At 37.4% G+C, this 13,723-nt stretch overlaps 1 protein-coding gene across 1 annotated transcript; it reads right to left on the bottom strand.

Annotated features, from left to right (window-relative positions):
• Window positions 1–1,356: 1,356 nt before the first annotated feature.
• LOC139143191 (uncharacterized) lies at window positions 1,357–10,993 on the bottom strand. Its single transcript, XM_070713323.1, has 10 exons — window positions 10,774–10,993; window positions 9,580–9,854; window positions 7,404–7,541; window positions 5,983–6,126; window positions 5,059–5,161; window positions 4,329–4,408; window positions 3,759–3,995; window positions 3,087–3,516; window positions 2,511–2,620; window positions 1,357–1,466 (listed from the first exon to the last, which is right to left on the bottom strand). Exons 1-10 carry the CDS (start codon window positions 10,991–10,993, stop codon window positions 1,392–1,394), a joined length of 1,812 nt encoding a protein of 603 aa, XP_070569424.1. The 3' UTR covers window positions 1,357–1,391.
• Between the last annotated feature and the right edge of the window lie 2,730 nt (window positions 10,994–13,723).

Genomic DNA, 13,723 nt, shown 5'->3' with positions numbered 1-13,723 from the left:
TCTTACAACAATGTGACGATTAAGATGGTGCAAAAGTAGTTTATTAAATTGACAAAAGTAAGCATAAAATGTCATAAATCAGTTTCTGTGACGAAATTTACTTTACTCCTCGTACAATCTAAATAAGAAAAACAACAACAAGAAGAAAAACAATACAACAATGACGACAACAACGACAGCAAGAACAAAACAATAATAACGATGAAATGGCGCAAAAGTAGTTTTTCTAACGTTGCAAAATGGTGGGAATATTTTAAATTAATGTTCGTGATGAAATAAAACATTTAGTGAAAATAATGTAAAACTGTGTATTGAGGTTACAATAATTTTTATATTGTTAACAATATTGTATAAGCATCTCATGGACACTTTCATCTTTATACAAGGTACATGACAGCAATACCGTTATTAACATTAACAACTAAGACGTCAACAATAACGGTACAACAACAATAACAGCAACAATTATAACAATAATTATAGTAATAGTAATGTTGATAATAATTACAACCATATGATTTCAATGATCTCAATAAAAAGTAGGATTAGCAAACTCTGTAAAAGTAATATGGCGAAAAACCGGGAAGTGCAGTTTCCTTGAAGCGGCAACACAATCCATACGTCATAAACGATGTCTTTAAAATGTAACTTACAAACAATTGATGGATTGAATATAACAAACTATGAAGCTCGCTTACATCATATCTCCCAACTTCTCTCCGATCGTTGTCAAATTACCCAACTCATAGTACAATCATACATCAATTCACAAAAATACATGTATATTGAACATTTTTAAAGGAAACTTTCTTAATTCTAAAGAAGCTGTGTAGACATCGAGAAAAATAAACCCACACTCTTAAAAGCTTACCGACATCTACAAATTCATTATTTATGGACAAGTGTAAGGAGGGAGAGGCTTAGAGAACATGCGCTTATATTATGCATCAACATATCTCCCATCTCCCTTTTGTATCTACATCGTTTCTTTCAAACCTATGCTGTCTTTCCATAATAACTCCATTTCACTAATGCAAATACACCCTAGAAGTATGAAAAACCTCTTGAAAAATCCATATTCCGATGTGACTCAATATATTCATAAATCGGTAATATAGTAGAAGTATACAATGATATAGATAATAAACACTCTCGAAATCTTAATAGGTGGTTTAGGATAACTCTGAAAGGCATTCGACATTTCAAGCATTTCAATTGTCTGGACACAGCGCTGTCTGTCAATCTATGAAAGAGATTAACTTGTTGTATGCTCAGATGCTAGTCTTTCGATAAATGATTAAAGCACACACCAAAAGACAACAATTTTGTTGAGAAGCGTTCCACGAAGTTGTTGTTCGTCTAAGTGTGTTCGCGTCTTCGTCAAGTCCAGTTTAATCCGTAGGCTTGACTGATGGCAAATGATCACATTTACAGGTCAGAACTGCTACATTGTCTGATTTGTCGGGCTGCAAGTAACATAAAATTAGAAATAAGGCTGACACGTAGGTTTTTATTTTAAGCACGGACAGTAGCAAAGGCTACCCAAAGCATGCCACAAACATTCAGTTGGAAAGATTTTGAGAAAATGAATCAGTTAGGCAAGGAAACAGAGAAACTAAAATAAAGGTAAGTGGAGAATCAGAAAGTTGGTGTGGTTGTCATGTACATATGCACACTGACTGACAGAGGCAGATCTCTGCCAAAGTAAACGCAGAATGATTTACGACACTCCTGATAGATGTTTTGTTTATACTGCCTCATTACTAATTAATTATACATTTAATCAATTAATTATGTGATGATGCAAATTTTAGCTTCCAGGCATTCTGCCCAATTGTAGCATCTCCACCCAAAGCCATGATAAAATTAAAAAAATATATATATAACACAAATTCTTCTGGATCGTTGAAAATAATCGCCGCGCATTCTTCAGGATTGCACTGATACATTGTATATTATTTTTATAAATTGACCACGCTCTGTTTCAATTTCGAGAGGTGCCGGGGAATTAGAACCTTAACAGCAAAAACAAGAAAGCTTTTGTTTCTCATTCTCGCATGCGTCGATCAAGAATAGTCTGCCTTTTTTCATGTTCACTTGGAAAACTTGTATGTACCGGTAAGAGAATGACTTTGTTACATAGAGAACAAAAAGTTAACATTCATTATCTGAAGGATCATATGCGCACACGGGAGAGAGCGTGACATAATGAACAGTTCAGTTATCACCGTCACCATGCCTGATGTTCCTTTTCTACGTTGGTTTTGATTGTGCTGTCGTCATTTTGTCACTCTCCGTGGTTCCTTCTGTGAGTGAATTCCAATACATATACGACCGTGATCATGACAATGAGTCTTCGAAATCGGAACTGCATGATGGCTTTTCCTTCGATAACATAAGAACACACAAGTTTCTATAGAAAATCTTCTTTTTATTGTTGTGAACAACATTAATTAAGAAGCGTATGTGCAAACGGAGCTACGGAATGGTGAAAGAAATGCCATTCTTACCCAACATCCCTCGGTTTCCCACTTTCCTTTGGTGTCATTCCAGAAGCGGCAAATATTGACGGAAACATAAATTAAAATTCCATTGACGTCAGAGTGAGTGCGATGACGCTCTATAAAAAGAACAACGAGCGTTTATTAGTGACAAGAAGATTATTTATTGCAGTCTATCATGCACAATGCAAACATTCCTTAATTATACCAACTTCAACTGTACACACGCATGTTGACTCGTCGTTTTGTGTTGAGCTTCTCAATAGGAATGAAGTGAATTTGTAAATTTGAAGTATGTCTCGTTAGTTGTACTCTGTTTTTAAGATAGTAAAGATGCTAACAGCCAAACAATAAGCTAAACTACAACAGTCAATGCTTAATATGCTGGCAACATCACACTTGAACATTGATGAATAGTAACTCCTGATCATAATGGATATAGATATTGCAGTCGAAGGCTAAAGGGCCTTGAGCCTCTCTCATTGATATTGCGAGAGGGCACATTGTACTCTGTAACTCCGTTACGTAGGCATCTCACATATTTTGTTAGTAAACCTCAATGTACTTCTACATGAAGCAACATACCAAGTTTAACCATGACGTAATAGGTCCCGATATTCGTAGCATTATACGTCACAGTTTGAGTCGGCTTGCCAGGAATTGTCCATCCATAATCATGCAGGGTTTCATTAGCCATCCAACCTTCTTGGATGTACACTCCGTACAGAACTGATGACTCGGTAGACTCAAGTGTCATGGATACTACACTACCAGGCTGTATGATATTAAAGGAGAATTCAAGAGGTACGGTTTCTGAGATGTTAAGTTTACTTGCTCTTGCAGTCATGTTATTACGCGCTGCCATGACATCCGTTTTGGCGATATTAATTGTGTAGATGCCATCTAATGGACTAGGTACGCCGTCTTCGTCATTGATCTCCAAGGAAACGACTGGTGAACTTTGCAGTACATCCGGAGACTCAAACAGGTGTGTATTTACCATCGAAGAAAGAAACTGAAACGTAAGGGTAAATTGGAAGATTTTATAACGGATGGAAGAACAGCAAGCGTAAAAAGGTTAATGTAGAGGAAATTAGATATGGTCTGTGTCAGATACAATAACTGAATTAACCGTTCGTAGGTATGTATGTGCGTCCAGGGGCTATGTATCGGGCTCGTACGGAGTCAGTCAGAAATTGGCTCGATATAACTCTAGCGAGCATTTTTCTCGACTAAGACTATCTGGCGCATAATCACCTTGACAAACCGGATTCGAGTTCCATTGTTCTGTTCACATTCTGGCAGAGTAAAGCCACCAAACTTCGAAGTTACTTGTTTATTTTGAAGGGAAGATGAATTTCTCTTTTCCACAGTCGCTTCAATGAATTCTGTCACCAAAGTAAAAGAACCTTCCTCTTCAGAATCTAGTGTCAGCAGGGCAACGTCAAGCGCAACATCAGCAGCTTTCGATAAACTTGCAAGGATTGTCTTTTCCTGCAAAGTAATGGAAATTATTAATTTCATGATCAGCAAAATGTTTAAAGACTCTCATTTTGTATTACCTTCATGAAACGTGAAAGTTCAGGCCCGTATTTTGGTTCTTCATGTGAAGAAGAGTTGATAGAAACTTAGATTGCCGGATGATTTAATACGATCCAGTGATTTGCCTGATGCGTAGGGGCGTTGTATAGTTTGCAGGTGGTCATGTTATTATACAAAATTCATGAATAATAATGCATTTTTCAGGTATTTCTGTATCGCATTTTACATTGAGTCATAAAATAAATAAAGCTAACCCAAGGGTTTTAGATGACTTTCAGAACTCACTTTATCTTTGTCTGATTCTTCATGTCGTGACTTCCCAGCGCTCAATGAACCGAAGATACTTGACGATGCGGTGAAAATGTCTATCATCGTATCAGAATGAATGAGAGCGACATCATTAATTAATGAAATTATTAATGATAATGGATCAAAGCAGTTAATTGTTCTTGTTCTAATAATACAGTACTACTTTACGTCAAGGAACACAGTCGGCGTGAAAAAAATGAACCCCTTTAAGATGTTACGTACAGCATAGACTATCGCATTTCATCTTTTCAAGGATTTGGTTGTTATAATGATTTGCCGCATTATCAGTGACATCCAGTTTTTCCGAGATTGAAAGGCGACATGAAAAAAGCACTCTACAGGAGAATTCGTAAGTGATTTTGTTTTGATGTTTCCTATGGTATCGTTTATCAAAATCTCATTGTAATTTGGAGGACGACATATATTCTATATTTACACTTAAATTGAATATCTTTGACTGAGTAATACTAGTCAGTCAAAGATATTTAATTTAACTTGTAAGTTATGTGAGAAAGTGTTGCAGTAAATGTTGAATGTCCGCCCTAAACGGATGCATTACGTCTAGAGAAAAAGTGTTTTATGCCACCAACCAGCCTCGGCCCAGTTAGGAGTCGTTGGTGATTTACTGCTTGCTACATATTGTCAAGTCCGGTATTATATTTGGTATGATGTGTCGTTGTGTTATGGAACATGGACAATTACTTACTCGAGATTACCTTTTGAGTAGAACGTACATTGATATCTGTCATGTTAGTGTTTGTCAAGGAAAGCGACTTTACTGTATCGCCAACCATAGATGCAACTGTACCCTGTAGAAATGTTAGATATTTATAAATTAATTGTAGTCTCTAATATAGCTACGTTTCGGAAAATGTTGATAAACGACACAAAAACAAATTCGCACTACAGTAATGATCTCATAAAGAATGAAAACAATAATTTTCATTTCGATGTTCAATATTACCATTGTAAATATCACCAGCATGAAACCCACCTATATTTAACAAAAAATTACAATGAAAGAATTAGGTTATTTGAATTTTTCTGTAATCATAGGATATAAATACGCAGTGGTAGGATGTCGCTGTTTTCATCAAACATGTTGATTTAGTTTACTGGAAATGCGACAACTATTTTATTTACAAAATGGTGATATTTAATGTAACAGAACAAAGTGTATCAACAAATGAGTTTTTATCCACGATGCGAAAAACAACATAGTCACGAGTACAAGCCGCCCCGGACCCTCTTACCAAGCATCATCGATTTCGACAATATTGTTCAAAAAATCCTTTATCACAGCTTGATCACAATTTGAATAGCTGTGTACTTATAGATGAACCCCATAATGACAGTAGTACACTATTTAAGAAAGGAAGGGAGGAGAAATATCCTCAAATACCAACTCTTCAGAAATTTCGGACAGCTAGTTCACATGTATAAGTCCAATATAGACAATGATCCGATGTTCAACATCATGCAGAAAATAGATACAGTAGTTGAACCTCTGTTTGTAAACCAAATCATAAACAATTGCACCATGAAATTTTCATTTAGGTGAGTGTATCAAAATTCTGCAAAAATCATCTTATTTTAAAATATTGTACTTTTACATCTTGAAAGTTATTACCTTTGTATCCAGTGTCAATTCCACAGATGCATCACGTGATGTGATATCTCTCAATATTTGCGATGCCGGTTCCAAAATGTCTAAACTCTGATCTTCTTCATTCGAGTACAGATTTGAAAGAGCATTAACCAGGGCAGCTTTTGCCTGTAACGAATCGCAGCATGTTTGAGGCTTGTCAATATACAGGATGACATTAATAACTCAATTCAATGTCAGTACTTTCGACCAATGTCATTCTACAGGTGTTCAGTGTAAGACAAATGTGTGTGCACGTGCGCGCGCCTGTGTGTGTGTAGGTGTGTGTGTGTGTGTGTGTGTGTGGTGTGTGTGTGTGTGTGTGTGTGTAAAGATGTATGTGTGGATGGGTGTACGACAACAAGTGGGTAGGTAGGTATATAGGTAGGTAAACAGGCAGGTATGGATGGATAGATGGATGGATTGATGGACGAATGGATGGCCAGATGGACAGACGTAAATACTACATCCATATAAATGTATGGATGGGTGTATGGGAAAAGTGTCACATAGTGATGATGCAAATAACGTAATAAAGTTAGAAGAAAATTATAAAATTTTAATCCACAGGCCCTATGATTTTGATATTGCACTAAAGCATCTCACCTCTAAGGAAAATAAAATGTGAGACCGTACGAAATTAAGCAAAATATATGTGACGGGAACAAAACTTCATTTTAGAAAACATCAAAGCTGTAGAACCTGATATAATGTGAGATTTCGCAAATTAATCACTAGATTTTCGAAAGATGAATGCTCTTGAACTGCTGTCAAAACAGATATAAATTTTGGCGCCTCCGCTGGCTGATCTGTTCAACTAACAGTAAAGACGTGGTTAAACTTGGAGTGTATTCCTTGTCATCAATTTGTCTGGTCAATGATTTGTCTTGTTTTCCAAAAGAGATTGTTGACATAAATCGGCATTTAAAGAATGAAGATGGCTAGAGGTGTTTCTGAAACACAATGCGGTTAATAGCGAGGTATGGTGTGATGATATAATGCTGCACGAATAAAACATTTTAGGCCGTATTGCAGAGAGCCGCAAAATAGAATAATGCGTATTGATGGATAGATATACTGCCAGTTTTAGCATGAGTGAAAACAAAAACATATTGATATCAAGTGTGAAAGGATACATTCAACATCAAACAATTATTGGTATAGATTTAAGGAAACAATAAACATCATGATATTTTCTCCTCATGTATCTCAATTTATGTAAAAGTAAGTCACAGACAGTCTGTTATCTGTATTTTGCTCTATTTATTATGTTGCCGTTTTATTTACTGGCTGCATAATTCTCCGTTTGTAATGGTATGACCAGGCCAGCCCTCAACCTCCTGTGATAATAACGGAGATTGATATACAAAAAATTAATGAGACACACAAGACATTTTGTAACCTACCTCAGGCGTACTTCCAACTGATTGTGCAACAATACTTAGGGCCCCCATCGCCTCTGCAGTGTCATTTAAATTTAATATATCCTCCACCAGGCTGTTTGTCCGTTCCAATTCAGCATGCGATGTGTCTGCGCTATATACCTAACAGGTAAAGAACAATAAACATTGCAAAAGATAACAATTATAGCAAGTCATCAAGAAGTCACTTATTTTACGAAATGGTAGGCAAGTATTTGGTCATATGCTTTAGTTTTAACCAGTCAGATAGACAGTGAGAATAAAGCAAATACGTACTTCACTCAGTTCACAAGTGACGTAAGTTCACTTGCATAGAATTGTGACCGTTTAGGGAGCGTTCAGTTATTACAGGTAGGGGTTGGCCGGGGGAATTGGGGAAGGTCACCTTTTTAGAAAACTGTCCAAGGGGGAGGGTCATTTTTATAAACATATCTTGCTGGGGGTCACTTTTAAGAGAAGCTGATTTTAAGGCAAAACCTTTGATTGTCCATGTGATATTTCCTCAATTGGAAATCATCGACGAAATACATTGATTTTTTTATATGCATACATATTATCGACAAGCTTCACAAGCAAGTAAGATGCAGTAATATCCCTATTGAACACCTTGAACAATTAAAGCCCCAATAACTGCGAAATTTATACATTGTTTTCATGATTTTATTTTCAAAACAAATTTGGTTCGAGTAAATTAGCTAACTGAAGGACGTGTATAGAAGTATCACTGCTCACTTTTTTGGACCATGGCTGCACGTTTTGACAGGCTAAATAATAAACAGGTGCCACACCAATAAAATGGCACCTCCATAGAAAAATTACAAAAACACAGTATTTCCTGCACATACACATTGTGATAAGTCGAGAAAACAGAATGATGGCATTAACTTGAATACACAACACTGAATGGCCGACATTTTGCCTTTGTAATCTTTATTTTCTTTGTCATATGATTAGTTTTTGAAAATGGGGAAATCCAAACGATGTTAAAACATTTGAATATGCATGTCACTTTTGACACCTGCAACGGTGTTAGACACTTTTCAGTCTTCAGTGAGTCTTATTCAATCAAGAAAACTCTTGGAAAACTTAGAATATTTTGAGATATATTTATTACATATTCACAGCTATTGGGGCTTTAAAAGTGAGGAAAGACAAGTGACAAAAACATATGGGACAGGTGGAAAAGTCTATATCAATGATCAAACGTCTATAAATGCTCAGATATTGTTACTTTTATGTTTTATATTGGAAAGAAAATGTTCATAGTTCTCTCATAGACTACAATATATAGTGAATCAACATTTTCGGGGAAATTCCAAAATCCAATTTCTTGTATACACATGAACGTTTCACTTCCCACTTCAAGCAAAGTACATTTACATATATTATCAAACATACATAAATGTACAGATGTAGCTTGTTCTGAGGGGGGAATGGTCAATAGTTTTCCTGATAGACTCCCATGTATTATGATTTGCTATTTTTGGCGAAGCACTATATCAGCCACATCTTGCCTTGTTTTAGTTGCGAAAATGTATGGTGATTCTCCCGCAAATGTATGACCCTTCAAAAATGCTTGCAAAGCTGATAAATTGCTACCCTCCCTCCAAAAATGCCAGCTCTCCACCCTGTGATTTCTGTCCCTAACTTACATAACAAGTAAACCAATGTTATAAAAATTAGCTGGTACTGGTTCAGTTATTCCTGGGGTGATTGGGGAGGGTCAAGTTTTAGAATGTCGGACAAGGTCACATGTTAGACAAGGGGATAGGGGAGGGTCAATTTTACAGTACAGTTGCGCAAAAAATTCCCCTGGCCCTATTCCTGAAATTACTGAAGGTTCCTTTAGTTGTCGGACTTTTGCTTTCATGTGTGTGTCAATACAAGATACCCCGTTCTCAAGTGTTAAGCGGCAATTATTTCTTTTCATGAATACTAGTCTGCTAGACAAACTGAAATTAAACTTTGTTTCTAGAATCTAGTAACGAGCCTTATATCGTGTAAATATAAAAAAAACCCAACTTTTAATCTAAGGCCTTCTGTCGTGTGCTATTTAGCTATAGTTGCCCTTTCCAACACGTAGAACCCTTATTAAAACAGTTTACCTCGATGTACTTTTAGTTGTCATGCTATGGAAGCTGATTTTATTCATCATACTTACCGTTGCATTCAAACCAAAACTTCCAATCTGACCACAGTCATCACTGACGTAAACAACGAGATCTAAATTGTAGGCACTTTCCTTCTCGCCGCTTGGTAACCATAGCAAAGGGAACGAGCTTTTCTTGTGTTTATAGATCAAGTCTGATGAATTTGTATTAATTGTCCTCAATTCATAAACTAATTCATCCGTGTCTTTGTTTGCGCAGGATGACCTCTGACCCCACGGTTCCCATTGGTAACAGTCCACCTTGTACTTATCAATCAGCGATTTTCCTGTAATTTGACATGATAACAAGATTGGATCGAATTGAGGATAACTGGATTTGCACTATTTTTCAAAAAATGAACAATATTATATAATATTTTGCATATTCTTTAAAAATAATTGTGAATAAACTGCGATGTTGTGCAAATGTTACCAATGGATGTATGGCAGTATCTAATTCAGTGTCGTTCAAAACATATGACCAATATTAATATTTTCAAGTTAATATAGAGGCTTGTCAATAGTTTTTACTCAAATACTAGTACTAATCTCAATTTTAATACTGTAATATGCCCACTAAAAATGAAGTATTTCGATCGATTTTCACTGTGGTTAGTCAGGACCACTTATAAATATGCCCTGGCATCATTTATTATTTATTATGCCTCAAAGTTCTACACAATGTGTGGTGATAAATCGGCAGCCTAAAGATAAGTTTTACAAACATACGACGCTTTTATAAAAATGAACCAAATTGAAGAGGTTTATTATCAATAGATGTTTGTTTGTTTGTTGCTTTCTTTATTATTACTCTCATATCATTAATCCCAAGTAGTTCCGATCGTCTTTGATTGCTTTGTTATTGATAGTCGAAAGAGCTATGATTATTGGACGTGAACGTAGTCTAAAAGTAAATACATCGGTGAAATTTTCACAAGTAATGTTAATAATGTCCCTTAGAGATGAAATTCTACTCAAATACAGAGAAATAAAACAAACATGAAACGATTTGATTCTACTGAAAGTCCGTGATGCAAGTCGTAATCATTAATTTTCAACAATAAATGTAAAGGCAATAAGAAAAAATCTACTGAAGTAAGTAATTTGCGTATATGATATTGGTATCAACTTTGCTTTGTGATGCTTCATCTACTGCACACATGAAAATTTCAACACCATTAAAATCAAGTCTAATTAATGACATACCTTCTTTTGGTGTAATGTGACAGCGTCCGGTGTCAGGTATGACTGAAGTCGACATTTCAGTCACGGTCACAGTCTCAGGTGTGGACATTTCAGTCACGGTCACAGTCACGGGTGTGGACATTTCAGTTTCTGTCACAGTCACAGGTGTGGACATTTCAGTTTCGGTCACAGTCACAGGTGTTGACATTTCAGCCACGGTCACAGTCACAGGTGTGGACATTTCAGTTTCGGTCACATTCACAGGTGAGGAATCTGTGTAATCTAATTAAAATGAAGCATAGCTTCTGGTAAATATTTTAAATTGATGTCTTTCAAAGGTAATGGAAAAAAGCACACGCATGCATAGACATTGTATTTCTATCGCCCTTTTGATAAAGCTTTGGTCTTTATTAAAATAAATTGGTTTAATCAGGACAACATAGCTGTAACAGCGCCAGTTAGAAAAATACCCTACAATATCATACAGTATCAAATCGCGTCATATCATATCGTATCATGTCGAATCGTATATCATATCATGTATATCATATCCCATATAACATCATATTATGAGGTTATCTCTCGATATCACCTCTTGGTGGGGTCGTATTGCTGCGAGTGCGGTTGTGGGCCGCATCACACGAGTCGAAGACGAGTGTGATGCGGCCCACAACCGCACGAGCAGCAATACGACCCCACCAAGAGGTGATATCGAGGGATAACCTCTTTATCATATACCTATGCCCACGTTATTGAATGAATAAATCTCGTATATTAAAATATGATACGTTTCACTGTGGTTTTTCTTGATGGACTACATTTGTTTGCGTCATCTCGCTCAGGCGGATTGATATACTAGCGTCTGACGTAATCAATCAGCTGGCTCATTGACAATTGTTTTACGGTTGAGCGGAGAAATGCTTGAACTCTGTCACCAAACATGTAGGATATCTACGAAGTTTCCTTCACAGAGAAATGAAGCATCTTAGATGGTTTATTCACTACACAGACACTGCATCGATGTAAGTTCAAACTTTCTTTAATAACTACGGAACTCGGGCTGAACAGCTCACGAATTAATTACTACATCGGGAGCGACATTGTTGACAATGATATATCCTCCACATACGCATGCAATCGGAAAACTTTTGTTAAAATTTCAATTAAAATCGGATGGACAATTTTAACAAAATCACGAATAAAATGTTTTTAAACTGATATTTGATCTGGAAGAGTCATTAAATTGGCGAGAAAAAAACAAACACGGCAATTTCAAATTCAACTTCAGTGAAACACAACAGTCACATGTTTGAGTCCAGCGTGTGAAATCTCATGAATACGTGCACGAACGAAAGTGGAAAAATCTGGTTTCGGAAGATCAACAGTCCTGGGAGTTGTCAGAACTCGAAGAATCGTATATCACGGCCCGACGTTTGCGTGGTGGAGACTTGAACGTGGACGTGGCAACATTAATGGTGAATGAACCGCCGTAAATAACCGCCCCGCTGAATATACCCGCTGTGGCTGCTGCCTGGGTTTGGTACGTGCTTTCGTTGATGGTCTTGTGAAACTGAAATGGTGGATTTGCTTGTCTTGCTTCCGTCACATTTCCCGATGATGGAACCATTGCTGTTTCTTCCTTGTTACTGTTGGATAGTATGTTGGACATCTCATTTTGTTGCTCGAGCGACGCTACGGCGTAGTTGTTTATGCTCTGAACGTTACGGTGTCCAGACAACTGCTGCACTTGAGTTGGGGGAATCCCGGCGTGGAGCAAATTTGTTATGGCCGTTTTCCGCATGCTGTGATTAGTTTTCTTCCCGGAGATTCCCGCTTTATTACACATCGTTTTGACAACATTAGCCAACTTGTTTTGACCCATTGGATTTTTCTTGTACCAAATATGAGTCGTGGGGGTGTAATTGATACTGAGATAAAACGGACTGTCCGGAGTGTTCATTTCTTGGGGACGACGGCTAGCGAATTGACGATAAGTCTCGACCGGGCAGCTGTTCATGGCGTTGGGTGTCGCAAATATCTTGGGGTTAAACGGTCGTGTTGAACTTCCTGCTTGCCCCCATCGCGTTTTTGTTTCCCGCTCGTTGAATTCGAGATATTCTAGGCCGCCGGCGGTTTTCTTCAGCATTATATCACCCCATTTCAGCTGACGATTTTCTTGCCCGCCGCGGAAACCGAGCATTTTGGTGTTGTTAGTCCACACTGCATTGAAGAGAGCTTCAGGGGTTGATCGGCCGATAACTTCCTTGTCAACGAGAATTTTCTCTTCTTCCTCAGTCAGTCTGTCGGTTGCGTTTGGTTTGTTTCCCATTCCGTGCTTTTTAAGTTCTACTCTTTTGGCTGCGAGGCATTTTCGCGACTTCTCGAACAACTTATCGCGTATGATGGAAAACCCGTAGCCGCTGTCTTGTAAAAACCGATCGATACCTCTTTGATAGTTGGTAAGTGTATCAGGCTCATAGTCGCTGCCGTCCTTCTGGCGAGTTCCTAAAAAAAACGCTGCCAGATAGTCGTCAAGCTCAGCAGGAGGGATGTCACATATTCGGCGGGTTTCGTTTAGCCTCATAGCATTCAACCATAGCTGAAACTGTTTGGTAGCCGTGTTGGTGTTTCGCACGGTATTTTCTTTTTTTGTAGACTGACGAACTCCTCCCGGTCACTCTCAGTAAACTCTACATACCGTTGATGTTGTTGTTCGGGTTGGGGTGGTAAATTGTCAAAAACTTCTTCCGCAGCTAACAAATCTGACAGACTGAAAAGCTCCTGCAGGTTTTCGCTGACAGACATGGTGGAATGGCAAGGTTGTTGTTATAGTGACCGTCTTATACCGGTGTCTCATGAAAATCACAAAATATTTCAGATGATGAAAATTGTGTAAAATGAAGTTCATTTTACTTCCAAATCGGTACGGTACATGCAAGTGTTGTGTTTGGTATTATTTTCATAACGCATT

The sequence above is a fragment of the Ptychodera flava genome, chromosome 11 (assembly GCF_041260155.1).
Source record: "Ptychodera flava strain L36383 chromosome 11, AS_Pfla_20210202, whole genome shotgun sequence".
Classification (NCBI taxonomy): Eukaryota; Metazoa; Hemichordata; class Enteropneusta; family Ptychoderidae; genus Ptychodera; species Ptychodera flava.
Note: the sequence above shows the minus strand (reverse complement) of the source record. Positions and strands in the feature narration are given on the sequence as shown.